Raw genomic sequence first — 12,852 nt, 5'->3', positions numbered from 1 at the left:
GAGATCAGTTAAAAGAGCTTCTACTGTAATGAGTGCATATAATTAAGGAGAATGAAATAAAACAGCCTTGATCCGTCTACTTTTGCTATCCTGTCTTTTTCCCATGGATTAGACAGAAGAAATTCTACAAGGAATGGAGTTCAAGATCATCCTTCTCAGGGTCATTTGATTTGCCCTGAAATATTAACCCTCTTGAGGAAAATCTGCAAATGAGGATAAATTGGAGTCCTGTCGAAGGGCAAACTATCTTATATATCCTTTGGCTTAATCCATAAAATGAGTTGGAAAGGTGGCAGAAGAGATGAAACAAAATCTGCCTTTTGTACCACGATGGAACTGATTTAATTTCAGTAAAGAGATTTATTCCATTATTGCCAATTTTCTTTTTTGCCTTTTTGAGGAAGTACTAAACATCACACATATAAGCACTACAGGAGAAAAAAAGCAGGTGGGAGTTCAAAACAGGACCTGAGACACGCCCTCCAAGATCTATGCCAAGTAGGCTGTAACAAATCTGAGTCTCAGTCACCATCTTACCTGCCCCAGTCAATGAAGCCTTCAGGTTTTTGAGTATTTCGGGTTGCTAATTATTAGAAGAGTTAAGAAGAATATACAGCCACCTTTTCAAAAAATCAGCCAACTGATGTCTTTGGTCTGCTATTTTGGGCAATGATTTGCAGAAACATCACCCATTAAGGGAAACCTGTTTCTCCCTCTTTTACTTGGACTCAATTCTAGAGTACCTAGAAAGATCATATCCGTCCCTTTCTCTCATCTGCTATGCCTGCAGGGCTGTGACAGCCCTTTCTGATAAGAAATTGTCAAATTTCCTTTATAGCTGAAACTAGAAAACCAAACGAGGCAGAAACTGGCTTTTAGCAGAACAGAGCCATTAAATGTTTATACTTTTCTATATGTAGATTCAGCTAGGAGGGGCAGTTTGGATCTTCTGAAAGGTCACTCCTCACAGCCTATGCAAATCAACTCGAGTATTCTCTTTATTTTTTCAGAAGCCCTTATGATACTTTCTTCTTTTACATCAGTAATCACAGACTGTGACTCAGGTCCAGCCATATAAATATCTTATTGACTGAGTTTTATAAAGAATTCCTCCAAAGTGCATGGCCACCTCACTAATATCTGGACCCCAACTATGGCTATGAGCCAGGCTCTGAGCTGGCCACAGATTGGTCAGCACTTGCTCTCAACAGTTTTTTTTTCCAGCACTGTTTTTGATGGGACCGACTGTTCATTTTAACAGTCATTATTTGAACACAAAAGAAGCTTGTGATAGCCACTCTCCTCCTTTTACTTCAGACCACCTGATTTTCCATGTGGGAGTGCACAGATCAGCAACAGAAGTACCTGCATTTACATTTTTCATAGATAATGAGTCCAAGCACCTCACGTACATTGGATGTGCTCCCTCATCTTATTTATCACCTCCTCTACAACTCTTACCTTCCCAACAATGACATTGAGCTAATGGTGAAGAATGTCGAGTTACTGAATATTTTTCTAACTGGAATCTTCTCAAGCCCTGTTAAGTGGGGGGCCCCAGAGAGGTACCTCGGTGTCAGAGCTGTTGCCATTCAGAGCCTCGATGTTTGGGTCCCTCCAGTCTTCTGAGAGTGAAGGGATGTAATTGTCTGTCAGAGCATCCCAAACCCTGTAAACAAAGAGAAGCTCTCATTAGCACACATCTGTGGCTTGGCCCCGCCTGGAGGAAGGAAGAGCTGGGCCAGGGGAGGAGAGAGGCTTCTGTGTGTGCCAGGCTGAGATCATCTGCCGTCCAGCATGCAGGAGCAAAGCAGCTTCGAAACTAAACAAGGCAGGACCAGGACAGAAAAAGCCAAGAGAATGGACCCTGCAGGAATTTCTAGTGTAACAGGTGTTTGCTTCAGAGACGAGAAATTTCTCATCGTTGAGATACAAATGGTAAAGTCTGCAATCAAACCACCTCTGGCAATAAATAAATTGTCCCAGAAAATAAATATTCTCCTCAACCAAATAGTTCATGAACCTAAGAAATGCCCCTGTTCCTTTCCTAAGGGCAGAGAAGAGTGAGATAAAGAGATGATAGAGGTAGAGGTAGATGTAGAGGTAAAGGTAGAGGTAGAGACATAGATAGATCTAGATAAAGCTCTGGGGAGGTTTTCTGGCTGGATCTCATTAAGGTCAGGGTCATCATCTAGTGCCAACATTGTTAATGCTTACTTATTACTCAGAATATTTAGTGAGCTCACAGGTGGCACAATCCTGCCCTCTAACAATGTGGAATCTAAGTATGCTGTGTATCCACCATAGATCCTCTGAGGCAAATACATAAAAGGGACCAATAAATACACCTCTGTCTACACAATTACTTTTCAGTGGGGAAAGATGGGGCTCCCTTTATTACGTTTTTCTTTAAAATTCTGATATATCCATTATAAGAAAGAATTTTCTACAATTCTTTTTGCTTAACTCACTTATTTTAGAAAGATTTCCTTGGAGTTTGGGGTGAGAGGGGGGAAGAATCATGAAGTCACAAACTCTCACACACAGGAAAATAAATAAAGTTAGTCAACATCAAGAGATAATTGTAAATCAGCAAACCAAGCTCCTAAAATAATGCTATCCATGTAAGCCAACAGCATTTGAATGAATATTAAATAATGATAAATGAGGGCTCTATGCAATCTCCTTTGGATGCCTTTGCATGTCAAACATGAGTGATACCTATGAAACCAAGACATAGGAAGGTTTACTAATATAAGGAAATATCCATTTAAAAATAAGCAAATATATATACATATGAATCAAATTTAAAACATGACAAAATATGAGTTAAAATGCTGAAAAGATAAGTGCAAATTATATATAATTACATATCAATGTATATCAGAGCACAGATACTTGAAATCAAAATTAGACACATAAAATGAGGGAGAGAAGTGCTTTTAACACATATAAAATCAGGAATGATATGTGATATATGGGTACATAAGCAAAGAGATTTTCCTAGTGCACAATGCATACAATTTAAATTGGTGATGAAACAAAATAGACTCGAGAAAACATAATTTAATGGCAGTGCTTGGGTTATCTGCTTATTCATTATTTTCCTACAATTACAAGACAGCACTTTTTGAGACCCCATCAAGTGTTCATTAGACATCTATTCAGCAGATTTTCAGAGTCTACTTCTTAAACACGGGTGATAATCCAATCTCCATCAGGCACTATTAGAGCTTCATTAATTTAGCCTAATTCTAAATTCAAGTTTCACTTGCATTCTAAAGGCAAAAGGCAAATATGATTTGCTCTCTCCAAGATAGAACTCTAAGCACCACACTCACTAGAAAGGTCGGTGGATGACTCTTCCTTGCATCCCTGAATCACATTCTTTGTGAGAACGAACAACGTGCATGCAGGCACTGACCTTCAGATTTGTTCTTGCAGCACATATCTAGAAAATGAAATTCAGCAAAACCCAAAATAGGCAGGAGCCTTCTATACCTCTCTCCTAGGCAGGACGAAAGCTGGAAACTTTAATAGACTGCACACTTCCCAATGACCTTGAAACCGTTCAGATCCTTAAAGTAACAACTGGGGACTCTCTCAAATCTTTTAGGGAGTAGCAACTTTTCTCATCTGAGCCTTCACTGCCATACTGTGGATTTCATCTCCGTTAGTGACAATTCTCTAAACGTTTATCTTCTCAGGATTTCGAGCCTTCCCCGTTTTCTTTCAGGTTTTGTCCAGGTTTTCTTCCCTTCTGAGGTACTTTTTATCCTTTGAGGGTCATAAACAACTTTTAAGATAGAGCTACTCTCACCTCTTTCCAGTCACTTGCATATCCTTCCTGTACTTACTAGGTGCCCATTTAACGATAATAACAATAGCAGCCAATACTTAAAGAGCACTTAACATAAACCAAGCACTATTCTAAACTTTATGTGAACTAATTCCTTCACTCCCTAACTCTGTAGGGCAGAGACTAATGAGAAAAAAAACCCCTGAAATCTAGGGTTACTTCTCTACGTTCACACAGCCAGTAATGACAGAGTCAGGATTTGAACTCAGGCACCAGAGCTACAGAGCGTATATTCCTAACCACTTAACTCCTCCAATTCTTTTTTTTTTTCACTTTTTTAACTCCTCCAATTCTTGATAAATTTTATTATTCTGATGCATGAACATCAGAATAATATACCAAGTTCCAAATCACACCCTAGAACAGCAGTTCAGAAAGCGGCTCTGCATGAAAAATCTAAAACCGCATTGTTCTAAACAATGTGCTTTCATTAACATACGGAAGTCGGAATGGCCCAAGCCGCAGGGGCACACACTGCTTTCTGCTACTTCTCCATCCTAAGGAAGGTTAAATGGAAGGCAAAGGAAGAACACTGGGAGGCAGGCGGCCATAGGAAGGAGGATACGGTGGCGAGAGGGAAAACACAAAGCTTTCTGTGAAGAAAAGAGTGGATAGGGCTTTCCCCCCAGAGAGGCTATCTATCTGATTGTAATCAGGATCCTTGGGAATAGACATACTCCCTTTTATAGACAGGCACCCTGAGGTGGACTGTACACTTCCCTGAGAAGCATCCTATTTACTCTTACCTTGGGGAAAGAAGACTTTGAAAGCTATCTACCATATCTTTTATCAAAGAACTAAGATCGAAGAGGGTGCCTCGATTCCTGTCACTATGCTGCCATAGCACCCAAGATTCAATTTGCTCTCTCAGTCTCTGTAATAACAGAAAACGCTTTTCAGGTGCATATTTTATAGCTTGGGTTTAGATGCTTATAGAATTGACTAAATGATCTTTCACCAGAGAGGGCTAGGAATTTGGAAAGGATGCTGGATGAACAAAACAAACAGAATGGGTTGTGATAAGACACCTCTACAAAAATTCAGATCTGGAACTGGCAACATGGCCATCAAGGCTACATTAATCCTGCTACATGCTTACATGCATGCGCATGTGCGCACACACACACACACACACACCTATATACCTATTCCTGACAACATGGTAGGCAGTTTGCAGGGCTTATTAGAATTCCAGCTTGGTAACATTTCCCTTAATCCCCTATAGGCTGGCTACAGCCCTTGTCCCATGTTTCATTTGCCTCCAGTCGAGTCAATATCCACACTTAGACACTTTTGCAGTGAATATTTAAGAATTATTCATTATTAGCACATTAATGACTGAACAACTTTTTAAATTCTTTCAAATTCTTAAATAGAATTAATACTATCTCTGCCTTATATATGGGGAAACTGAACCTATAAGAAAAGAATTAACTTTCCTAAAAAAAAAAATCATAGTTATCCATCAGCTTTTCCATTCTGATTATTCGGTACTTACTTGTCTTCGATTTAAAGTGCTGACTCCAGGCAGTCTATTGTGTGAACTTTATTTTTAACATCACCTTTAACCCTATAATTCCATCTGAAGAACAGGAAACTGCCATTGTTCTCACATGTTTGGCCTCTCTGTCTCCAGGGCACTAGTAAGAGGCTTGATAGGGACCCCAAGGAGGCAGAAGGTCAGGTGAGAACTGTTCATTACCATTTTGTAGAGGCCCCGAAGAAGCTCTGGCCTCCAGGTCCAATCTCTTATGATAGAGGAAAGGGTGATACCACATAAGCAAAGAAGAGATTCTGAAATAGTTTCTAAACTTAAAAGCATAAGATGTACATTCAAGTTTAACACTGTTTGATGCCTAGAACTTTCATGCCCTGACCAGAGATAAACTGATAGCTCAGCCAATTTTGTATTAGCCAAACAGGTCCAAATGAGAACTAAAGAAATCAAAACTTCAAAGGGAATCACTGTGTTTGCTTTATGATTTGTGCAGTCTTCAAGGAGGTTAGTTTGACCAAGAATTTCATAGATTTTGTTTTATGCTTCTATCATTTAGCTCTAGCCCACCCAAAACATTTTCATGCGTGGATGAAATATCCCTCTAAATACTAAACCTAAGCAAGTGTATTAAATCCTAGAGCTTTGCTCAGGAGAACTACAATCAAGTTAGATATTAAATCATCCTTTTCCTTTACCTCATCATAATTTTACAGTTGAAATATCTGGATAGTTGTCTATAAAACAAAGTATGTAATTTAATTCTGATTTTTATTTTAAGTTGTAAAGCTTTAGACACACTGGCTGCCTAAAAAGTATAGTGTTAATTTCTCAATTCCCAGATTCTTCCCTCTATACTCTCCCCAAATCATACTTTATCTCTAAGTAATTATTCAACCTTTGGTCTTTTAGCTGAGACAGTCAATGAGGCAGGCAAGTCGGAAAAATCAGGATGAGAAGCCCAATAATCCCTTGTGATGGTAATTGACATTGAGTGGCCTCTGCTAATGTGCTGGAGAGAATAAGAACCTGCTCGCTGGGCCTTCACCCTTAATGAGGCAGAGGGGGTGTTAGATGGCGGAGAAATGATTTGTTGGAAGCAAAAGGAATAGGACACATCTTAAAATGTCATTTTCAGAGAGCAGCCTGGGTGAGGTAAGAAATTAGGTTCTTTGCAAGTCCTTAGTCCCGCTTCATCAAGATTAAGCTCTAGAGGTTTCAAAGATGAGGACCCACGCAGTCAGCTAGAGTTAAGTGACTAGCCCAAGGTCACACGGCGAGTTAGTGAGAGTATGAAAATTAGAATTCATAGCCTTTGTATTTTTAGTTCATTGCCTGGTGCAATGAACTAGAGTGAAAAAAAACCTCTGTATAATAAAGCCCCACAGTCATTCTTTTTTGACTTAAAGGAATTGAGCAAATTATAATGGTTTGATACTTAAAATGGAATCAGAACACACAGCCCACAGTGATAGTACTGGTCACCAGAATGAAATGTTCTCTATGATCATGCCTTCAGGCTAGCATTAATTAAAAAGAAAATAAGGAAATGGTGTGGACTTGGAAATACTTTACATGTACCTATAAGGCTGGCTATTATTGCTCATCCAATTCATTCAATATTCAATATTTCATTAAAAAAATATTATTTGATCACTTACTACACACCAAGCACTGTTTAGACAGTGAGGATATAGTAGTGAGTAAGTCAGGCAAATATACAGCCCTTTATTCACAGAGATACAGTCTTAGTTACCAAATTAGCAACTATCTGCCAAATGTGGTCAGATTTAATCCTCTAGGACACGCCTCTTACCAAACTTGTTTATGGTCAACTCTTCCCACTCTTATCCATTAAAAAAAAAAAAAAGTACCATTGCTCAAAACTTCCATTACCAACTATTTGACATTTCTTGTGTGATGCCTAAAGAACAATTGGTGGATATTTAATCTCTGTAGGGAATTCATTTGTATTTTTTACCAAACACCCAAACACCCTTCAATATATAACAAATTAGCCCCTTCTTCTCTTTCTAGTCCCTCCTCAAACAGCACTTTTCTCAGATCCCTTCTCTTGACTACCGTTCGGACCCAAGAAAGTGGCTAGTAAATGGCACAGGGAATCTGCACACTCAGAAGCCACTTCGCCCAGTTATCACCTTGATATTGTCCAGGCTCTCTGTTCAATCGGTATGCTTTCTTATTTGGACATAGCTTAACATTTCTAGATAATTTTCCAGTCCTGAGGGGTTGTGAACAATTTGGAAATGTTCACAATTCTGGTGTTTCTTGAAACAAATTATTCTGATGACATAGATTCCTCTGTCACCGTTAATTTTTTTTCTGGTTCTTATTTCTGATATCTAGGTGGATTACCACTGATGTAAAGAAAACTGAAGATAGACAGACCCCCAAATTTTCCATGCTCCTGAAATTCTATTTCATATCTAGGAAAACCTTTCTATTTCCTAAAAATCCTTCACTCCTTTAAGGTTTGAATTTAAGAAAGCTCTGCATTTGACTGTAAAGGGACATAACAGACAAATGTCAGCAATTACCAGTGCACTGCCCCATTGACATAACACTATAAGTAATAAGCCATGAACTTGTAGACAGAACCTAGTTCTATGTCAAGAAGCGCCAAGACTATAGGCTCTCGTCTGAAGCAGAAGAGGGCAATTAAGATTTCTTACTCTTCGTCTTGCAGGGTCTCTTCCTCCTCTTGGATCTGGAACTGGTTCTTCACAGGAGCAAGGTTCTCGGTCTTGGCGTTGTAGTTCCGAAAGCAGACATTGAGCTTCTCATCAAATTCATTCACGAGGTCCTCCATGGACTTGAAGCTGATTATTTCAGAAGAAAAATTCTCAAGCTCAGAGAGGGAGGGGTCCTCTAGTTGGTGGGGAGATGAGCCATAGAAACACCGTGGCTTCTCCTCATGTTCCTCCAAGCAGGAGGGCCGAAGGTCCTCAAACTCTTCATCCAAACTCACCAGTGGGGCCTCCATTCTTGCACAGCTGCAACTTTCAGGATTCGTTTATCTAGAAGAATAAACAAGGTAATGTGAGTTCGAACTGGGCTTTCGGTCCGAGGAAACGTAATCACATATTCCATTATCTCTGTCTCTCTAAAAACAAAGATTCTGCTTCACTGGCATCCATCACTTCTGCACTTCCTCATCATGTACTTAAAAAGTTCAAATAGCATTTGAGACACACCCGCTTCCAATTCCCTCCTCCAAAAAACAAAGTGCAGTGGTTAAGTGTACGGCCCCTGGACCAGACTGCCTAGGCTTGCATCCTGTTCTGCCTCTTACCAGCTGCAACCTTAGCAAAGTACTTAACTTCTCTGTGCTTCCTTTTATTCATCTCAGGATAGATATAATAACAGGACCTATCTCCAAGGGTTATCATGGGGTTAAAAGAGTAAACACAGGGAAGAGCTTAAAACAATGCCTGGCAGACAGTAACTATCAATATTGTTCAATATGTGTACACATCCTTAAGCTGGAAGTTTTTCATAACATATATGGGGGCAAAACCTAACCTGACATAAGCTCATTTGGCAACTAAACCTGATCTACATGAAATATAAAAGCTGCTTATGGTTTTAAGTTATCCCATTTAGTGTGTTTTGCTGGAGAAATATTAATTTTTTAAATTATAGAGATTGCTGCCCCAGCCTCCAGGGGAAGATATGCAGAATATGCACTCTCTTATTGCCTTCAAAATTTGAGATAATCTATATTCTGAAACATGCCTGGGTAGGAATTTGTGAACCTGGATATTACTACCTTCATCAATAAATACTAGACTAATAAAATACCAATAGAGACTTTCAAACAAGCCCCTGAGTTTTTTCCAGACACAGAGCATATGTCTGGGACTAGAGAAGTGAATTAAATGATCTATTATCCTGTAAGAGACAGACCCAGCTGTTACACGGCCAGAGTCCATAACAATCTTGGGCACTGCACCCTGGAGGGCTGCATACTCAGGCCTCCCTTCATTTCCCAACAGCTCCAGGCCCTCTTCAGACATTGTCTTCGACTGTGCTTTATCCATCTGTGTGTACCTCCAAGCCCTTGAATCTAAATTCCTCGAGGGCATAGACATCCTCTAAATATCCTCCACCACTCCCAGCACACACTGCCCTGTGGCTAGGCAATCAATCAATGTGTACTTACTGAAAAATTATCTTCTCACGCCACATACAGTTTCTCGTTTTCAAGTTCAGGCAGCACCAGCATCATTATCTATCACGTCCTTCTCTACACACAAAAGTTCCTTCCTCGTAACACAGAAAGACAACCCAACTTTTCTCTCCTGTCCGTGTGATTACTTATCCAGTTAGATGTTTTTAAATTGGAACCACCACCTGAGGACCAAACAGACAGCAAAAGCCATGGGTTTTGCCCTAGGAGTGCCATTCTCCATCTCCGCCTAAGTGAGGCAAAAGGTGTGCCAGGTGAGGATGGACAGCTCTTCCTGGGATTTTACTGGGATTAAATCAGTTAGCATAGCATCACATCAAAACATATTCTGAGTATTTACAACTTTCAAAGGCAACATAATAGGACCTACCTTAAAATATAAAAAGATATAAAAGCAGGATGATATCTTGGAAGGAACACAGGCTCAAGAGCCAACAGATCTGCCAATATCTGGCTCAGTGACAAGCATCGTGGGTCCTGATTACCTCATTTGTTAAAATGAAGGTGTTGGTATAGACCTAATACCTTTGGAAGTTAATTTTAATAGCATATTAATTTAATTAATATTTAATTATGATATATTTTAATATTATATTTTATTTAATTCAATACACCCAAAATATCACCATTTCAAAATGTAAAACATTCCATGTTTTAAAATATTAATGAGACATTTTACGTTTTTTTCCATAGTAAGGCTTTGAAATTCAGGGTGTATTTTACATTCACAGTATGTGTCCATTTGAATGAGCTGCCTTTCCAACACCCAATAGTCTCATGTAGCTAGCTGCTACCATATTGGACAGCGCAATTATAAAGCAATATACAACTACTTGTCAGTCAAGGATTCTTCACCTAGGGTCTACAGACTCCAAGTGTTCTTTAAAAATAACTGCATTTTATTTGATGATTTTAAAAACATATTAAGAGAAGGATCTCATAGATTTCTCTATGTTGTCAAAGGGGCCCATAGCACAAAAATGATTAGGAACCCCTGAGTGGCAAAGTGAGTTTAGAAAAGATCACAGAGTGCAATAGATAGTAAGGAAAGTTTTACAGACAAGGCCTTTGTGTTGTCGGAGATGAGACTCTGTGATGGTGAAGAGCCTGGACTCCAGGATCCGGTCCTGATCTTATCACTTTCTAGCTGGGAGATTTGGGCAAATGATCAGCCTCTTTGTGCTTCAGTTTTCTCATGTGTAAAATGGAATTTAGAATAGCACTTACATTGAAGGTTGCTTTGTGAAGTAAATGAGATCACCTTTGAAGTGCTAAACCCAATGTATGGAATATACAGTGTCCGATAAATGTCAATGATTTTAGGAAAACGAGGATAACTTAGTTACATGGAAATGTGGAGTAAGAGTGCTTCAAGTAAAAGAAAAACTACCCCTGCTTTGATATTCTATGTGCGATGCTTCAAAATGCTTATCGAATGAGAGAACTATTGCTAAATGAATTTTATCATCTTTTTTGCTAAAGCACCACTCCTGTTTTCAATTCCAAGCCTCTGGGACCATGGGTCCCATTTCAGAGAGATATGAAAGCTAAATAGTTGATGTTCCAAAAATGTGCACTTCTTTTAAATGTGCACTCTTTAGGAGATAAGGGGGCGCTGGGAGGAGAAGGAAATACCAAGGGCGCACTGATTTGAAAGAGCAACATCTATACTAATTAACCAGTAACAAGAAGGCGGTACAACCAGAGCCTAGGACTAAGATCAAGTTTGGAATGTTCGCAACAGGAAGATTATGCTGAAAACACCTATCCTCAGCCTAGGCAGGCCCTACAGATATGGATTCCTCTAGAAGATGATAGAAGAAGAAACAGATGTCACAGCTCTAGATTTCAGAAACATGATCATAATCCATAATAAAGCCTGATTTATTTTCATTAATGTACTACCTAGGAGCCAAGAAGCTCTGCATGAATGGCCAGCTGGAAATCGAAAGTCACTCAACACCCAAAATAAGCCCAGCATTTGTAGAAAAATCCCAGGCTGCGGTAGAAAAATCCCAGGCTGCGGTAGAGAAAGCCAGGCATTCCAACTGGCCCTACCATGGCCTTGAGGAGGGTCTCTGGGTTGGGGCTGGCAGCCTTTCTTGAAATGATGCCCTCTCTCTCCTTCCTTCAGCTCACTTTCTTTTGCTCTTCTCTATTAGTGGGATGCCTTTGCCCCCCAGCTGAAATGTCCTACTCTTGCACCCTGGTAAGCTCGCCCCTATCTTCATTCACAGCTCTCCTCCCCTTAAAAGCTAGAGTTAATGGAATGGATAGCTTATCCTCTTTCTCTATACTTTCAAAATCGATTTTTAAAAAATATGTAAAGAATGGCAGAAAGAAGGAACCATAGAAGGGTTGTCTTGTCTTTTTCTCTTTATCATAGAACAGAATGCAGGACTATAGTTCAATTATGTCCTATAACCTATTCCATTTATTTGGGCTCCCAATAGATGGTGTAATCGGAACAAGAAAAGGCACCACGGAGCTTAACAGAGGCCCGGTAGGAAACACATAAACCTCTTGTGCGGCATAATGATGTACTAGCCACAGCTTGGGGCTGCAGTACAAATTTCCAGTCCTTGCTTTGCTGAGCAGAGTAGACTGGAGCAGATCAGCAAAGAATTCACCATGCCTCCACAGACGCCCCATGACATCTTCCCCTTCTTCCCATTACTCGCCCCATAGATCAGCTGATACTGTGTGCGCCCACCACCATCCCTAGAACCTGCCCTCCGCTACTCAGCAAAACCCAGTCAGTATACATGATTGTGCCAGCTTCACATTTGGACAGAAAGAGAGTATTTCATTTGCATGTAAACCAACAATCCCTTTGCAGTTCTACTTCCTCCTGTTTCCCCTCCGCCTGCTGCTCCATTCACCCTCATCGCACATTCCCCCCACCCTCCGCCTCTGCGCTGTTGGGGTAAAGAAAGGCTCCTGAAGCAGCACAATGGCTGGCGAGCCAAGAAAGCTGGGCTCATCCCGCGGGCCGCACACAGACTCCATCGCCCTTGTGGCCAAATAAGACCGGGACACCGGAGTGGGAAGGGGGCTTAGAGGTGTGCGGCGAGGAGGGAAGGGATAGGCAAGAGGGAAGAGAGGGCTGTGATAATAGCCTCCAGTTCGGGCTCTGTCCAGCGTTGCGCGCGGAGCTCCAGAGGCCCTGAGCCCACAGCAGGCGGCGCGCCCCCCACCACACTCGTCCTTTCTCCGACCTGTTCTGTGGTCCAACAATCGCTCCCCAGCGTCGGCGGCAGTAGCCAGGGTGCTGACCTTGCAGGAATG

General features: G+C 40.6%; 1 protein-coding gene across 5 annotated transcripts in view; it reads right to left on the bottom strand.

The window, feature by feature from the left end:
- Window positions 1-12,852, bottom strand: part of FEZ1 (fasciculation and elongation protein zeta 1) — a 76,487-nt gene that overhangs the window by 25,654 nt on the left and 37,981 nt on the right. For 3 of the 5 annotated variants that reach the window (XM_025049202.1, XM_006915210.2, XM_025049203.1), the window contains 2 exons: window positions 8,048-8,392; window positions 1,570-1,669 (listed from right to left, as the gene is read on the bottom strand). In XM_025049202.1, the coding sequence (XP_024904970.1) occupies window positions 1,570-1,669; window positions 8,048-8,358 (411 nt within the window). In that variant the 5' untranslated portion in view covers window positions 8,359-8,392. Of the gene's footprint in view, window positions 1-1,569; window positions 1,670-8,047; window positions 8,393-9,537; window positions 9,729-12,852 lie in introns of all 5 variants that reach the window. The other 2 variants (XM_015591997.2, XM_015592000.2) reach the window with 2 other exon arrangements.

The sequence above is a fragment of the Pteropus alecto genome, unplaced genomic scaffold (assembly GCF_000325575.1).
Source record: "Pteropus alecto unplaced genomic scaffold, ASM32557v1 scaffold135, whole genome shotgun sequence".
In the NCBI taxonomy this organism is placed as follows: Eukaryota; Metazoa; Chordata; class Mammalia; order Chiroptera; family Pteropodidae; genus Pteropus; species Pteropus alecto.
This window is presented reverse-complemented; position numbering and strand designations above follow the sequence as displayed.